We start from the raw sequence: 12,502 nt of genomic DNA on the forward strand, positions 1-12,502 counted from the left end.
TAATGGATGCTACAGCCTATCACAGAAAATTGTCTGTGCAGGACCACGCCTTCGTATAGCCCCCATATAACGGTACCCCCGATCTTCGGTATTTTCATGATTTTAGCGACCCTATTTACCGGAATTGTTTCAAACTTCGCATTTGAAGTTCGTAATGAATACTACAGCCTATGACAAAAAATTTTCTGTGCAAATCCACGTTTTATAACCACCATGGTACCTCCCTATATTGCCTTGTGGCAAAAGTTGCCTATGCAGGTCCACGTCGCCATATAGACTCTAATATACGGCTACATGATTTTAACAGAATTTTAAAATCCTTTTATTTATTTATTTTTTTTTAATTGTTAAATTCGTACCAAATGGTGGAGGGTATTCAAAGTTCGGCCTGGCCGAACTTACAGCTTTTTTACTTGTAATAACCTCCACCTATATTAAGTTTGTCAGCCTGTGACAGAAAATTGTCTGTGCAGGTCCACGTTTTATAACCCCCATGATACCTCCCTATATTCGGTATTTTGATGATTTTAACAACAAATATATACAGATTTTTTCAAGTTTCGCAATTGAATATTGTAATAGCTTGTGACAAAATATTCCTATGCAATTCCACGTCGTCGTATAGACCCTAATATACGCCTACTTTCGGTATTTATAAGATTTTAACAGCATTTTTAACGGATTCTATTTTTGTGATAATTGCCAAATTTGTAACAAATGGTGGAGGGCATTCAAAGTTCGGCATGGTCGAACTTACAGCTTTTTTACTAGTTTTTCTTTAAACAATTTCTCTGTCATTCCTTGCGTTCTTGGTATTATGGTTGACTTTGGTTAGAAACTATAACAAATAAGCTTGATTGATTTCAGCTTATTCATGCAAACGCACATAAGTAACAATATCAAGAACTTGTTTATATCTTCAATATGAAACTATGTAGGCATTGTAATGTCAATAAGCGTATTATCGAAATACACAAACATGCGCAAATATCGCACAACAACAACAAATCATAATTCCCTAACAAATAAAATATTATTATTTTTTTGTATAAAAGCTACCACATTCCAAGCATTTGACATCAGTTCATTACGCTCCATTGCAAAGAACAGCAATCTTCAACAAAACACTACTCAAAATGAAAGTAAGTAGCCCGCTCAAGGACCATCCAAGGATTCTCATGCAAATAATAGGACAACAAGGATTAACAATATTATTTTCCCACAGTTCCTTATCTGCTTGGCCCTTTTCATTGCTGCTGCTAGCGCTCATGTCGTTGCTCCCGTAACCACCTATGCTGCCGCTGCTCCAGCTTATACCACATATGCTGCTGCCGCACCAGCATACACTACCTATGCTGCTGCCCACCCTGCCTACACCACCTATGCTGCAGCTGCTCCAGTTTATACCCGTTCATTGTACTCTGCTCCCGCTGCCTATACCACCTATTCTGCTCCCGCTGTTGTTGCAGCTCCTGCTGCCGCTGCTGTCGTTGCCCCAGCTGTCCCAGCCGTCTACACCTCTTTGTTGAAAAAGAAGTAAATTCTTTGAGATTGAAATGCGTATAAAAAATGAAAGTGATCGCTAATGTTTTTGGTCCATCGATTTTGATTTCCGAAATAAACAAAAAATGAAGCACTGCAAATAAATTGTTATTTTATTTTATTGAGGGGTTATTTTATTTTTTTTTTCTGATGAATTTCACAAATGGAAATATTCGGTTGAGTGTGCAAATATTTGATGCACAATGACCGTGAAATCAGATTAAAATATACGTGGAAACAATATCGAAATGTATCTGATATCTGGTACCTTTAATCATATTGTAGGGGATTTTGATACCAAAACGGATGAAGCATATATTTAGGAGCTACGGGTATATCTGAACCGATTTTCACCAAATTTTGAAATTTTACGTACATCGATTCAGAATAGGATTCTATGGAAATTATCAAAAGGAACTATGGGTATATTTCGATTTGATTCAAATGCACAAAGATCTTAGGTATTCCTTCAATTAAAATACCACCGAAATAGATCTTTGAGAAAATTAAATTAAAGGCCAATTTTTTTAGGTAACAAGTCAAAAAGTATCAGTCAGGTTTGCCGGAAGATGTATACCCTCAGCCAAGGTTCGATTATTTAAATATATTTTGACTTCTGTTATGATTATTCAAATTGTTGAACCTCTATGGAGTAGGTTCCGAGGAAATAGGTCATCATTGTCCATTTCGTATCGGACCTAAATAAATATGATATACTTATTGCCACGTGCTATGTTTGGACTATATTGGTGAATTCCTTCACTTTATATGAGATATGGGATACTTTTAAGAATATGTTTAGAAGTGCCTGAGGTGCCACATATGATCGACAGGAGCATTTTATTTTTTTATTCCCCACAATGGTACGAAGTTACCTATTTGAATATTGTATATTGTGATTTTTGAATATTGTGATTTTTAACAAAAAATTAAAACATATTTTTTAATATCCAAATTTCCTCCAAATGGTAGAGGGTATTCAAAGTTCGGTTCGGCCGAACTTGCTGCTTTTTTACTTGTCATACTTTATTTAATACAGATACAAATATTGGAAAAGACAAAATTACAAGAAAATTGAATGTTTTTATCTAATTTTATGCGACATCATAAATTCCATATTCATCTTAGGTTTCGGGTTGAGAGAAATATTTATTTTGTACCAGAAGATGTTCGCAGATACATATCATCTTCACAACAGATCTTGTGTTAGTAAAAATGTTTGTATGTGCGCAATTTGAAGAAAGTTGGATGGTTAATTCGCTTTCTTTGAGCCTTTTGTTTTTCAAAATCTTGAACCCTATGTGGGGGAGGTACCAGAAAAAATGGTCCGATTTCTACCATATTCATAAGAGATCTTGTATTGATGGAAATGTTGAGATGTCCCAAGTCTGAATGGAATCGGATGTTAATTTCGCTCTTTATCATTAATGAATTTAATGAATATTCAAAATTTTGAACCTTTGTGGTGGTGGTACCAGAAGAAGTGGGCCGATATATTCCAACTTTGCACCAGACCTTGGTTTAATAAAAATATTGTCGTGAGTATAATTTACCGAAAATCGGACTCTTACGCCACATTTTATAAGAGTTATAAATATTCAAAATTTTGACCCCTTGTGGGGAAGGTATGGAGCTGACCGATATTGTCCATTTTCGCACCTGACCTAAATTTATGTAAATATTAGGATTCGCAAGTTTGGAGGAAAATCAGATTATTCTTTCTTTGTCTGTACAGTAAAATATTTTTTTTTTGTTTTTTGAAAATTTCGACCTTTTGAGGGGGGGAGGTACTAGAAGAAGTGGACCGATATTGCCCATCTCCGAACTCGATCTAAGTTTGATAATAATAATATAGCGATGTACAAAGTTTGGATATTCTCTTCAAGAGTTATTGTGCGCGCCAGCCAGCCAGACAGACGTACGGACGGACGGACATCGCCAAAGAGACCTAGGGACTAGACTTATTTCGATGAGGTATGGCTGATGGTATAAAAAGAGAAATTTTATTTTACACTACATCTATATCCTATTTAAACAAGAGCTTTGGTGATTTCATAGAACTCATTCTGAGAAGATTTATGTTTATCTCCTGTCGGTCTGTTCAGGTATTTTATTTTCTGATCGAGAAAAAATTGCATATTTCAAAGACAAACCCTGTTAAAATTTGATATAATAGTTTCAAAGAACCCAGCCGATTTTCTATTTGGTTGGAGTTCGCCTTTATTGCACACCAAATATTTGATATCACTCTAAGTAGGATGGATATTTGACTGAATTTTTGCTTTAAAAACTGTTATAGTTCCAATTCGATTTGATATTTAAGTTACAAAATACGGAAATACCTTTAACATTTTGTCGAGATCAACTACTTCAAATAAATTCGTTATCAATAGGCCTACTACTGTTTTTATAAGTATTCTAAGACATTTTAGATTCTTTTAATTTTTAAAATTACACTTATTAATAAGTCTACCGTTTGTACTGAATGGATGGTCCCAACATCGGTGACGGGTAGCGATATTTATTAAAAATTAACAAATAACCTGCTAATTTCGTCCGGGCCGAATTTTTAATAGTCTCCACTTTGGAAGGAGCTTACAAAGTTTAAAAAACTTCACCGAAAATGCTGCTAAAATTATTAAAATACCAAATATCAGGTACAGTTATTTGGTAGCTGAACGAAAACGTGTTATAGAAGGTGTTGCCTTTTGAGAACTCTAAATAACAAGTTTTAGATAATTCTGTTGAAAAATGTAGCTAAATTTTGCAAAACCGAATTCGGAAGGTTCCGATATAGGAAAAAAATTTAAAAATGTGAGATTGGCTATTGGTTTCAAAATTTACTCCACTCTTTTTTTGGATTGTCTTCCAAAATTATTCTTTTCCTCGGAAAGACTTACTTTTACTACTTCGTTTTCGCCGATATCTCTAATTCATTATGTTTAATTCGTCGGTATCTCGTAGGGATCGTACTGATGACATGAGTTCATAAAAGCCTTGTAAAAAATTCAAAATGTATACCTACATACATCAATATACTTTTCATACTCTTTTTGGGATCTAACATGGCCATTTTTTTCCTAGTTTACGTTTATTTTTGTAAAAACTATAACTCTTATCATTCTTTATTTGCTGGTAATCCTCGTTTTATGAATTAACAACGAAAAGTAAAAAAACTGATAACAATGAAAGATCTACGACAATTCACGTATAACAGAAGAACTTGTTTTATTCGTTTGACGTCAGTTCATATCATTCTTACTTTAATCCACAAGAACATTAATTCATAGACTCAAACGGAAAATATCCACTGGTGTGTATAAAAGCAATTCATTACGCTCCATTGCAAAGAACCAACTTCAACAAAACCCTACTCAAAATGAAAGTAAGTACCTGCTCAAGGATCTGCAGCCAACACTAATCAGGATTATTACTAATAGAAATAAAAATTCTCTTTGCAGTTCTTTATCTGCTTGGCTCTCTTCGTAGCTGCTGCCAGCGCTCATGTCGTGGCTCCAGTGACCACTTATGCTGCTGCTGCTCCAGCTTACACCACTTATGCTGCTGCAGCCCCAGCTTATACCACTTATGCCGCAGCTGCTCCTGCCTATACTACTTATGCTGCTGCCCACCCTGCCTACACCACCTATGCTGCCGCTGCCTATTCGGCACCAGCTGTAGTTGCAGCTCCTGCTGCCGCTGCTGTTGTGGCCCCAGCTGCCCCCGCTGTCTACACCACTTTGTTGAAGAAGAAGTAGATGCTTTGAAATTGGAACGATTAAATGAAAGTGATCCCTCAAATTTGGCCAAATTGGCCTATGTGACCAAAAGTTATGAGAAAAATAAAATAAAAATTTTGACAAAATAATTTGATTTTTTTTCTAAATCTAATTTTCCCAAAAGTAGTAGCGGTAAGATAGCTTGGGGTTATTCCTATAAAATTTACAAGGCAAAATTACCTAGTGATACGCGTCTATTTTCCAAATCAAAAGTCGCTGATTCAGTTGAGAAAATACGAAGGGTTTGTTAATTTGTCGTTAACGACAAGTAATGTTCGTAACAGTAACGGAGCGCATGGTATTCCTGACTTTCAATTAAAAGATCGGAGGTTCAATCCCTCCATTAAGCAAATAAAATACCAAAACAAAAAGCAAGTTTGGTGAAATGCATCTCTAGTATTCTAAAAATTGAACGACTCCTTTTTGAACTTCTTTATTAGGTCTGTTCTGGAGTTTGGTAAGTACATAGTACCTATGACAGTCCCTTTTTAAAATAGAGTGTTTTGTGCTGTTTTGTTAGTAGGTACTGGTGCAAAATTTACATAATATCCCGTTACTAAGTACGGGGACCTTAGAAAATGTTGCATTTTTGGAATATCGTACTAAAACAAGTAAGCAAAGGCTATAGTCGTGCTGGCCGACCATGTGATACCCTACAACACTACAATATTTTGAAAGCCTCCTTATGTCAAAATCGAAATTGGCAGATTTCGCTTTTGAAATGATGCCATAGAGCTCTGTATCGATGTTACCCTTAGCTTTTTGATCGGGGACATTTGCCCAATATTTGCGCTAGTCATCCAAAATTCTGCCTCTTCTTATGCAAAATTCTGTTTGGATTGGTTTCCAATTGTGACCAGTAGCGCGACTGCAAAATGAGGAAAAATTTAATTTCTTGGTCCATTTGAACCCCTAAATGTACATCTTCAAAAATAATGGGCTTTACTTCGGACCCCCATGAAAAATTTCGTGAGAGATCCTATGATAATTGCGACCTGTATATAATATTTTACGATCATCTCCAAAAACAATAGGTTTCTATTCTTACCCTGGACATACATACATACATTTTTGGCCCAATCAAACTACAATGCCCCCAACAAATAGTGGTGTTTGAATTCTATACTTTTAGAATAAGAATCTTGAAAGTTCGAATGCAGGTCGATATAGGTTCGAGTCATCAGAAGAAATACTTCTTTGGGAAATTTGTTTTAAAAAGATTGTAAAAAGTACTAAATATTGTATTGTTGGAACTGGAATTCTGAAATTTGTTATTTAGCATTGTCTGACGAAGCCAAACATTCGTGCGTAATTTAATTTTAAACCCAGTTAGGAAAGGTCAATAGTCGATCGGGGCCAACTATATGATACCCTACAACACTATGCGTATTTAGTAGATATCCTGTAACAAAAAAGTTTTTATTGGGAATTTATGTAAAGTAGATAATACCAGTTATGAACCTTATTTGAATGAGTATAATGGCTTTAAATAAGTCACGATTTGGGAACTATATCGAACACTGAATCGATTTTAAACAATTTTGACGAAGGCTTGTGTACCTCTAGTACCAAATAACATTGCTGTATAGTGCATGGTATGACTTCGATAAGAATTATTTTAAAAAAATATTTATTGGAGCAATAGATATATCGGACCTAGTTTCACCAAATGGAAGATTTCGGTTGAATTTGGAAAAATCTATTCAATTTGGGCTGATACTACACTTATGGTGAACAATAACCGCAAAATCGGATGAACGTGTATATCATATCTATATGAAAATCTGAAACGATCTCGAAAAAAAGTTTGGCAGATGTGTTTTCGAGGTGTATTTGATTTCCGGTATCAAATATCCCTATTGTGGAGTGCATATTACGAATGTGAGGGACTTTAACACCAAATCAGATGAAACATATATATGGAACCTATAGCTATATCTGAACTGATTTTCACCAAAATTTGAAGCACTTGCTTTTAAGCTGAATTCCATTGGAATTGCCGAAATGCAGTCTATTTGAGCTGATATTAGCCATTTGGTGCACAAAAACCTAAAATCGGATACAGATATATAAGGGAGTTACATCCAAATCTGAACCGATCTTGATAAAATTTTAGACACTTATTTCTGAGCTGTATCTGATATCTGATACCAAAGATCATTTTTGTGGAGTGAATATCACGCATGGGACTTGAAACCCCAAATAGGATAAATCATATATATGGGAGCTGTAGATATAATCCGATTTTCACCAAATTTGATGTACTTGCTTTTAGACTGAGTTTGGTTGGATGTGCCAAAATTCAGGCCATTTGGACTATTATTAGAAATTTAGTGCAATTTAGCCCTTAACCGGTTGAAGATATATATGGCAGATATTTGAACAAATTCTCACCAATTTCAATAAGGTTCGTCTTTGGGCCAAACAAATATTGTTTCGAAAATTTCATCTTAAGCGGATAATACATGCGACCTGCATACATGACATAAATCGACTTAGAAAGGGAGGGAGAGTAAGTAGGGGTCTATCTTGCTTCCTTCTTTATATTACAAACAAATGCACAAAGACATAATACCTTACTCTTACTTGGTGGTGGTGTAGGGTACCGTAATAGTACCAATAATCTGCTAAATGCGAAGGAGTAGACCTAATTTTCTTAAATTTAGTATGGGAGCTATTTTTGGTACAAACTAGTACTAAATAATAAAATTGTTCTAAAATGTGGTTTTGAAGAAGAAATTTTGTTCTTTAGAATTAATGTCTGTACATGTCGTACTATTAGTGAAAGTCAATCTGGAAATTAGTACAAAAAGGTGCCAAATATTGCACTGTTGGATCGACAATTCTAAAATTTGGAATTTAATGTTTTTTTCTGATGGTATTAGCATGTTTTGCGAAATTAGATTGAAAAGTGTTTTTTGTTTTTGGTTCTAAAAATGTTACTATAGTACTAAATGCAAAAGAGTTGAACTAAACAAATTGGCATTAGATCCCTTCTTCTTTCAAACTTTTGTTGCAACAGTAGAAGCTGATCTCATAAAATCTGATTTAAAGTTCTGAAAAAACTTAAGTATGAATGTTAGTTTGTGCTACTTAGTACTATATTTCGAAATGTACTTTTAGAGTTAGAGCCTAATCGTTCTGCACCCTTTGGGCAAGCTAAAGGGTGGAGTATTTTGAAATTAGTACTAAAAGGAGTTTTGTCTGGTGGTGTAAACATGATTTGCGAATTCTTAAAAAAACGTTAATTTTTGGTACTAAAAAGGCTAGAGTAAATTATGACCCCTTGTCTCACACCTTCACAGCAACTAATTGCCAACTTGCGATCACAATTTGTTGTTATGTTCAAACCAGTTGGCATACATTTTTTCACAGGAATTTTTGTATTCACCAGGCAAAATTGATTATCACTATAATCCACTTATTGGAATCAGGAATATCCGGAGTCTAAAAATAACCAACCCACTCACAAAAAACTCAAAAAATCTTGATAGAATTTCTTCTACCATATAAGGGAACATGAGAGACAGATTGATTGGCATAAGCTTATTCTTGTATGTACGTCAAAAACTGGTCCATTGCTCTAGGCATTGTTATGTCTGTACCTTAATCGTATCAATATTAGCAACAACAAAAACTCAAGTAATAATTCACAAACGAAATTGCTATAAAAGCAATGATGAATTTGTCAACGGATATCAGTTCATTTCGCTCCATTGCAAAGAACCAACTTCAACAAAACAAAAAACAACTCAAAATGAAAGTAAGTACCTGCTCAGCAAGGACATGGGAAGGAACACATGAGGATTAATTCTAATTGTTGTCATTTCATTGCCTTTTCAGTTCATTATCTGCTTGGCTCTCTTCGTTGCTGCTGCTAGCGCTCATGTTGTGGCTCCAGTGACCACTTATGCTGCTGCTGCTCCAGCTTATACAACATATGCCGCTGCTGCTCCAGCTTACACCACTTATGCTGCAACTGCTCCAGCCTATACCACATACGCTGCTGCCCATCCTGCCTACACCACTTATGCTGCCGCCGCTGCTGCTCCAGTATACACCCGCTCGTTGTACTCTGCTCCCGCTGCCTATACAACCTATTCGGCACCAGCTGTAGTGTCAGCTCCTGCTGCCGCCGTTGTTGCTCCAGCTGCTCCCGCTGTTTACACCACTTTGTTGAAGAAGAAGTAAATGCTTTGAAATTGGAACGATGTAATGAAAATGATCCTTTGCTTGACCGAATTGGTTTCAAATGACTGATTGCTGCTAGAAAAAAATAATAAAAAAGGAAAAAAACCTAAATTAGATATTTTGTTTTTCATACATTTATTTTAAAAAAAATATCTAAGGTTAAAAACAAAAAGGGAATATTTTGAATTATTAGTTAAAATTCGAAATGCAATTAACGAATTTTATATCGATAGATGCATTTATGTAATTATAATTTTATTTATAACTTTTCCTATACAGGGCGAGGTAAAAAACCTGCAACAAAGTCAAACGCCATAATTTTTACATTTTTTTTAATTTTATTGAACGAAAGCAAAAATTGTCGGAAATAGCATCAAATTTTAGAATTAGAGTTTAGATTTTTTCGAACTGGTCACCTTTGGCACGAATTATGGCATACGGCCAATGAAACCGTCACACGCTGCCCAAATGTTGCTCTGCGGTATTTTGGCCCATTACCGGCAAAGCGCTTGCTTGAGGTCATCGACACTTTGGTATTTTTTAGTGCCAACTTTGGTTTCCAAAATACTCCAGACACAATAGTCCAACGGATTGGTATCCGGAGATTTTGGTGGCCATTGTGCACTGGAAATTTTTTTCTCATCACGAATAGAGAATAGAGTTGACAATCGAAGAGGGAGATTGGACTCTTTTCTCACTATAACATTGATCCTCAAGCCGGATCGAGAATTGAAACTACATCCAAAGGATAAGGTTGTTCTTTCTTTTCTCACCGAAAACAAAATACAGTTGACAATCGAAGAGGGAGATTGGACTCTATTATCACTTAAACACTCCCCAAAATATTTATTTTATACCCTATGAAGTATACATATTCCTAATCAGCATAATATTCTAAAATGTATCACGCTAGAGTCAAAACGAATTACGGTGGGAAGATAACATTTTGCACAGATCAGTTTTTTTGTCTGCAGGCAGGACAAGTTCGAGGATGGGCTATATCGACCCACGATATTGTATAGTCCTTTTATAACGGTACCTTCCGATATTCGGTATTTTATTGATTGTAGCCACAGTTTTAAATGGAATTGGAATAATGTAGCTGTCGATGTTCGTTATTTTTATAATTTGGTCACATTTTTCAATGGATTTGTCTGGAATTAACTCTTTTTATACCCTACAACACTATGTGTTGGGGGTATTATAAGTTTGATTGGTCCAAAAATTATGTAACACTTCGAAATATTGGTTTCCCACATAGGAAAGTATATAAGGACCTTCCTATCTTGCCGAGATGAGTAGATCTAGCTATGTATGTCCGTCCGTCTGTCCGTCAGTCCATGTTAATTTGTAATCACTCTACAGGTCGCAATTATGGCCCGATTTTCACGAAATTTGGAATGAAGGTGGGGTTAAGGTCAGAATAGAACCCTATTTCTTTTGGAGATGATCGCATAATATTTTGGGGTTGAAATGGACCAAAAACTGAAAAATTTCATGATTTTGCAGCTGCTCTACAGGTCGCAATTATAGACCAATCGAAGCGGAAGTTAGCATGGGGCTAGAGATTAGGGCTGGGCAGAAGACTTCCAATTTTGATGGTCATCGGGTAATATTTAGTGGGTGAAACAGACAACAACATTTGTGTTAAATAAAAGTCAAATTTTCCATTAAACCGCGAATATTTTTAATCCCTGCGAAATCACAAATAGACGAACAGGTCAATTCTGACCGTTACGTAGATGCCGATAGCAATAATATCGGATGTATTTAGCGAAATATATACAATATTTATATACAAAGGAAGGGGATGTTAGTTAGAATGCTTATATCTCAAGAAGGGCTGGACCGATTTTGACAAATTTTGTCAATTCAGAATGCCTTCTTGGTATAAAAGAATAAAATCTAAAAAATCGCATAAAAAGATGCCTATAATCATGATAATATAGATTTTGTAGTATTTTGTGACATTTTTTTTATTTTTTCATATTTTTTATCGCATGCGATTTTTTCAATTTGACTTAAAATATTGGAGTGTAAATTTTGTGATATTTTTTCACCTTACAACACAGGTTAGGACTATTATATACAGATTTCAATTATCGTCCGATCCACACGAAAAGAGTGGGGTTAGGCTCAGAAGGGCTAGGCCTATTGTTTTCAAAGATGCCCGCAATATATTTAAGGGTTGAAATAGACTAGCTACTCAAAATGTTCCTGGTTTTGCAGCCGTTATAAAGGTCACAAATAGAAACCCAAAGGCACGAAATCTCGCATGAAGTTAGAATTTAAGACAGTGGGCAGAATGGACCACTACTTTTGTGTGAAAAAATGCCAACATTAATTACAGGCGATATCCGAAATACACAATAGACGAACTTCTGGCTTTTTATGCTGATTTCGTTGACGAATATAACCAAATATCGTAGACAAGCAAATCATATAGATGAGTCTAAATTTGGAGATACAGAAGGGCCTCTTCTTTTGGAGATGGTCGCAAAATATTTAGGGGTTCAAATGAACCAAGAACAGAACAAAATTCCAGATCACACAATTGATGCCAATCGACACGCCTGAGAAGGTGGTTAAGCACAGGGAAGAATTCTGGCATTTTGGATGACCATTGGATTATATTTAGCCGTAAAATGGACCATAAAAACTGGACATAAGGGGTCTTCTAACATATTGTAGTGTTGTAGGGTATCACATGGTCGGCCCCGCACGACTATAGTCTTTACTTACTTGTTTTTATTTGTTAATAATAATAACTCCTTCAATAATATCTTTCATGAAATGCGAAATAATTGTCCGTAGTCATATTAGGTCTTATGTAATATTGGGATATGTAGGTCCAATATTTTGCTACGTCCCCAATTTACATAAACAAGTGGTCATATGCTAAAGTAATATATCTTTGGAAAAAACGACTGACATTTTCTAGTTTGTTTTGGTCTCAAATGTTATATTTATACCCTACACCACATAGTGGT

At 35.4% G+C, this 12,502-nt stretch overlaps 3 protein-coding genes across 3 annotated transcripts; all 3 read left to right on the top strand.

The window, feature by feature from the left end:
* Positions 1 to 1,084: 1,084 nt before the first annotated feature.
* Positions 1,085 to 1,650, top strand: LOC131803579 (larval/pupal cuticle protein H1C-like). The gene is made up of 2 exons (XM_059124962.1): positions 1,085 to 1,142; positions 1,226 to 1,650. Exons 1-2 carry the CDS (start codon positions 1,137 to 1,139, stop codon positions 1,538 to 1,540), a joined length of 321 nt encoding a protein of 106 aa, XP_058980945.1. The 5' UTR covers positions 1,085 to 1,136; the 3' UTR covers positions 1,541 to 1,650.
* A 3,227-nt stretch (positions 1,651 to 4,877) lies between these two features.
* On the top strand, positions 4,878 to 5,384 carry LOC131803581 (pupal cuticle protein G1A-like). Its single transcript, XM_059124966.1, has 2 exons — positions 4,878 to 4,927; positions 5,004 to 5,384. The coding sequence occupies exons 1-2, from the start codon at positions 4,922 to 4,924 to the stop codon at positions 5,298 to 5,300; spliced, it is 303 nt and encodes a 100-aa protein (XP_058980949.1). The 5' UTR covers positions 4,878 to 4,921; the 3' UTR covers positions 5,301 to 5,384.
* A 3,613-nt stretch (positions 5,385 to 8,997) lies between these two features.
* LOC101891294 (larval/pupal cuticle protein H1C-like) lies at positions 8,998 to 9,623 on the top strand. Its single transcript, XM_059124963.1, has 2 exons — positions 8,998 to 9,084; positions 9,165 to 9,623. The coding sequence occupies exons 1-2, from the start codon at positions 8,998 to 9,000 to the stop codon at positions 9,510 to 9,512; spliced, it is 435 nt and encodes a 144-aa protein (XP_058980946.1). The 3' UTR covers positions 9,513 to 9,623.
* The last annotated feature ends 2,879 nt before the right edge of the window (positions 9,624 to 12,502 follow it).

Source organism: Musca domestica, unplaced genomic scaffold (assembly GCF_030504385.1).
Source record: "Musca domestica strain aabys unplaced genomic scaffold, Musca_domestica.polishedcontigs.V.1.1 31, whole genome shotgun sequence".
Taxonomy (NCBI): domain Eukaryota; kingdom Metazoa; phylum Arthropoda; class Insecta; order Diptera; family Muscidae; genus Musca; species Musca domestica.

Bases quoted from the DNA above. Each gene is read 5' to 3' on its own strand.
- LOC101891294 (XM_059124963.1), top strand. From the start codon at position 8,998: ATGATGAATTTGTCAACGGATATCAGTTCATTTCGCTCCATTGCAAAG. The intron at 9,085-9,164 runs GTAAGTACCTGC...TTGCCTTTTCAG, and splicing joins AAAAACAACTCAAAATGAAA to TTCATTATCTGCTTGGCTCT.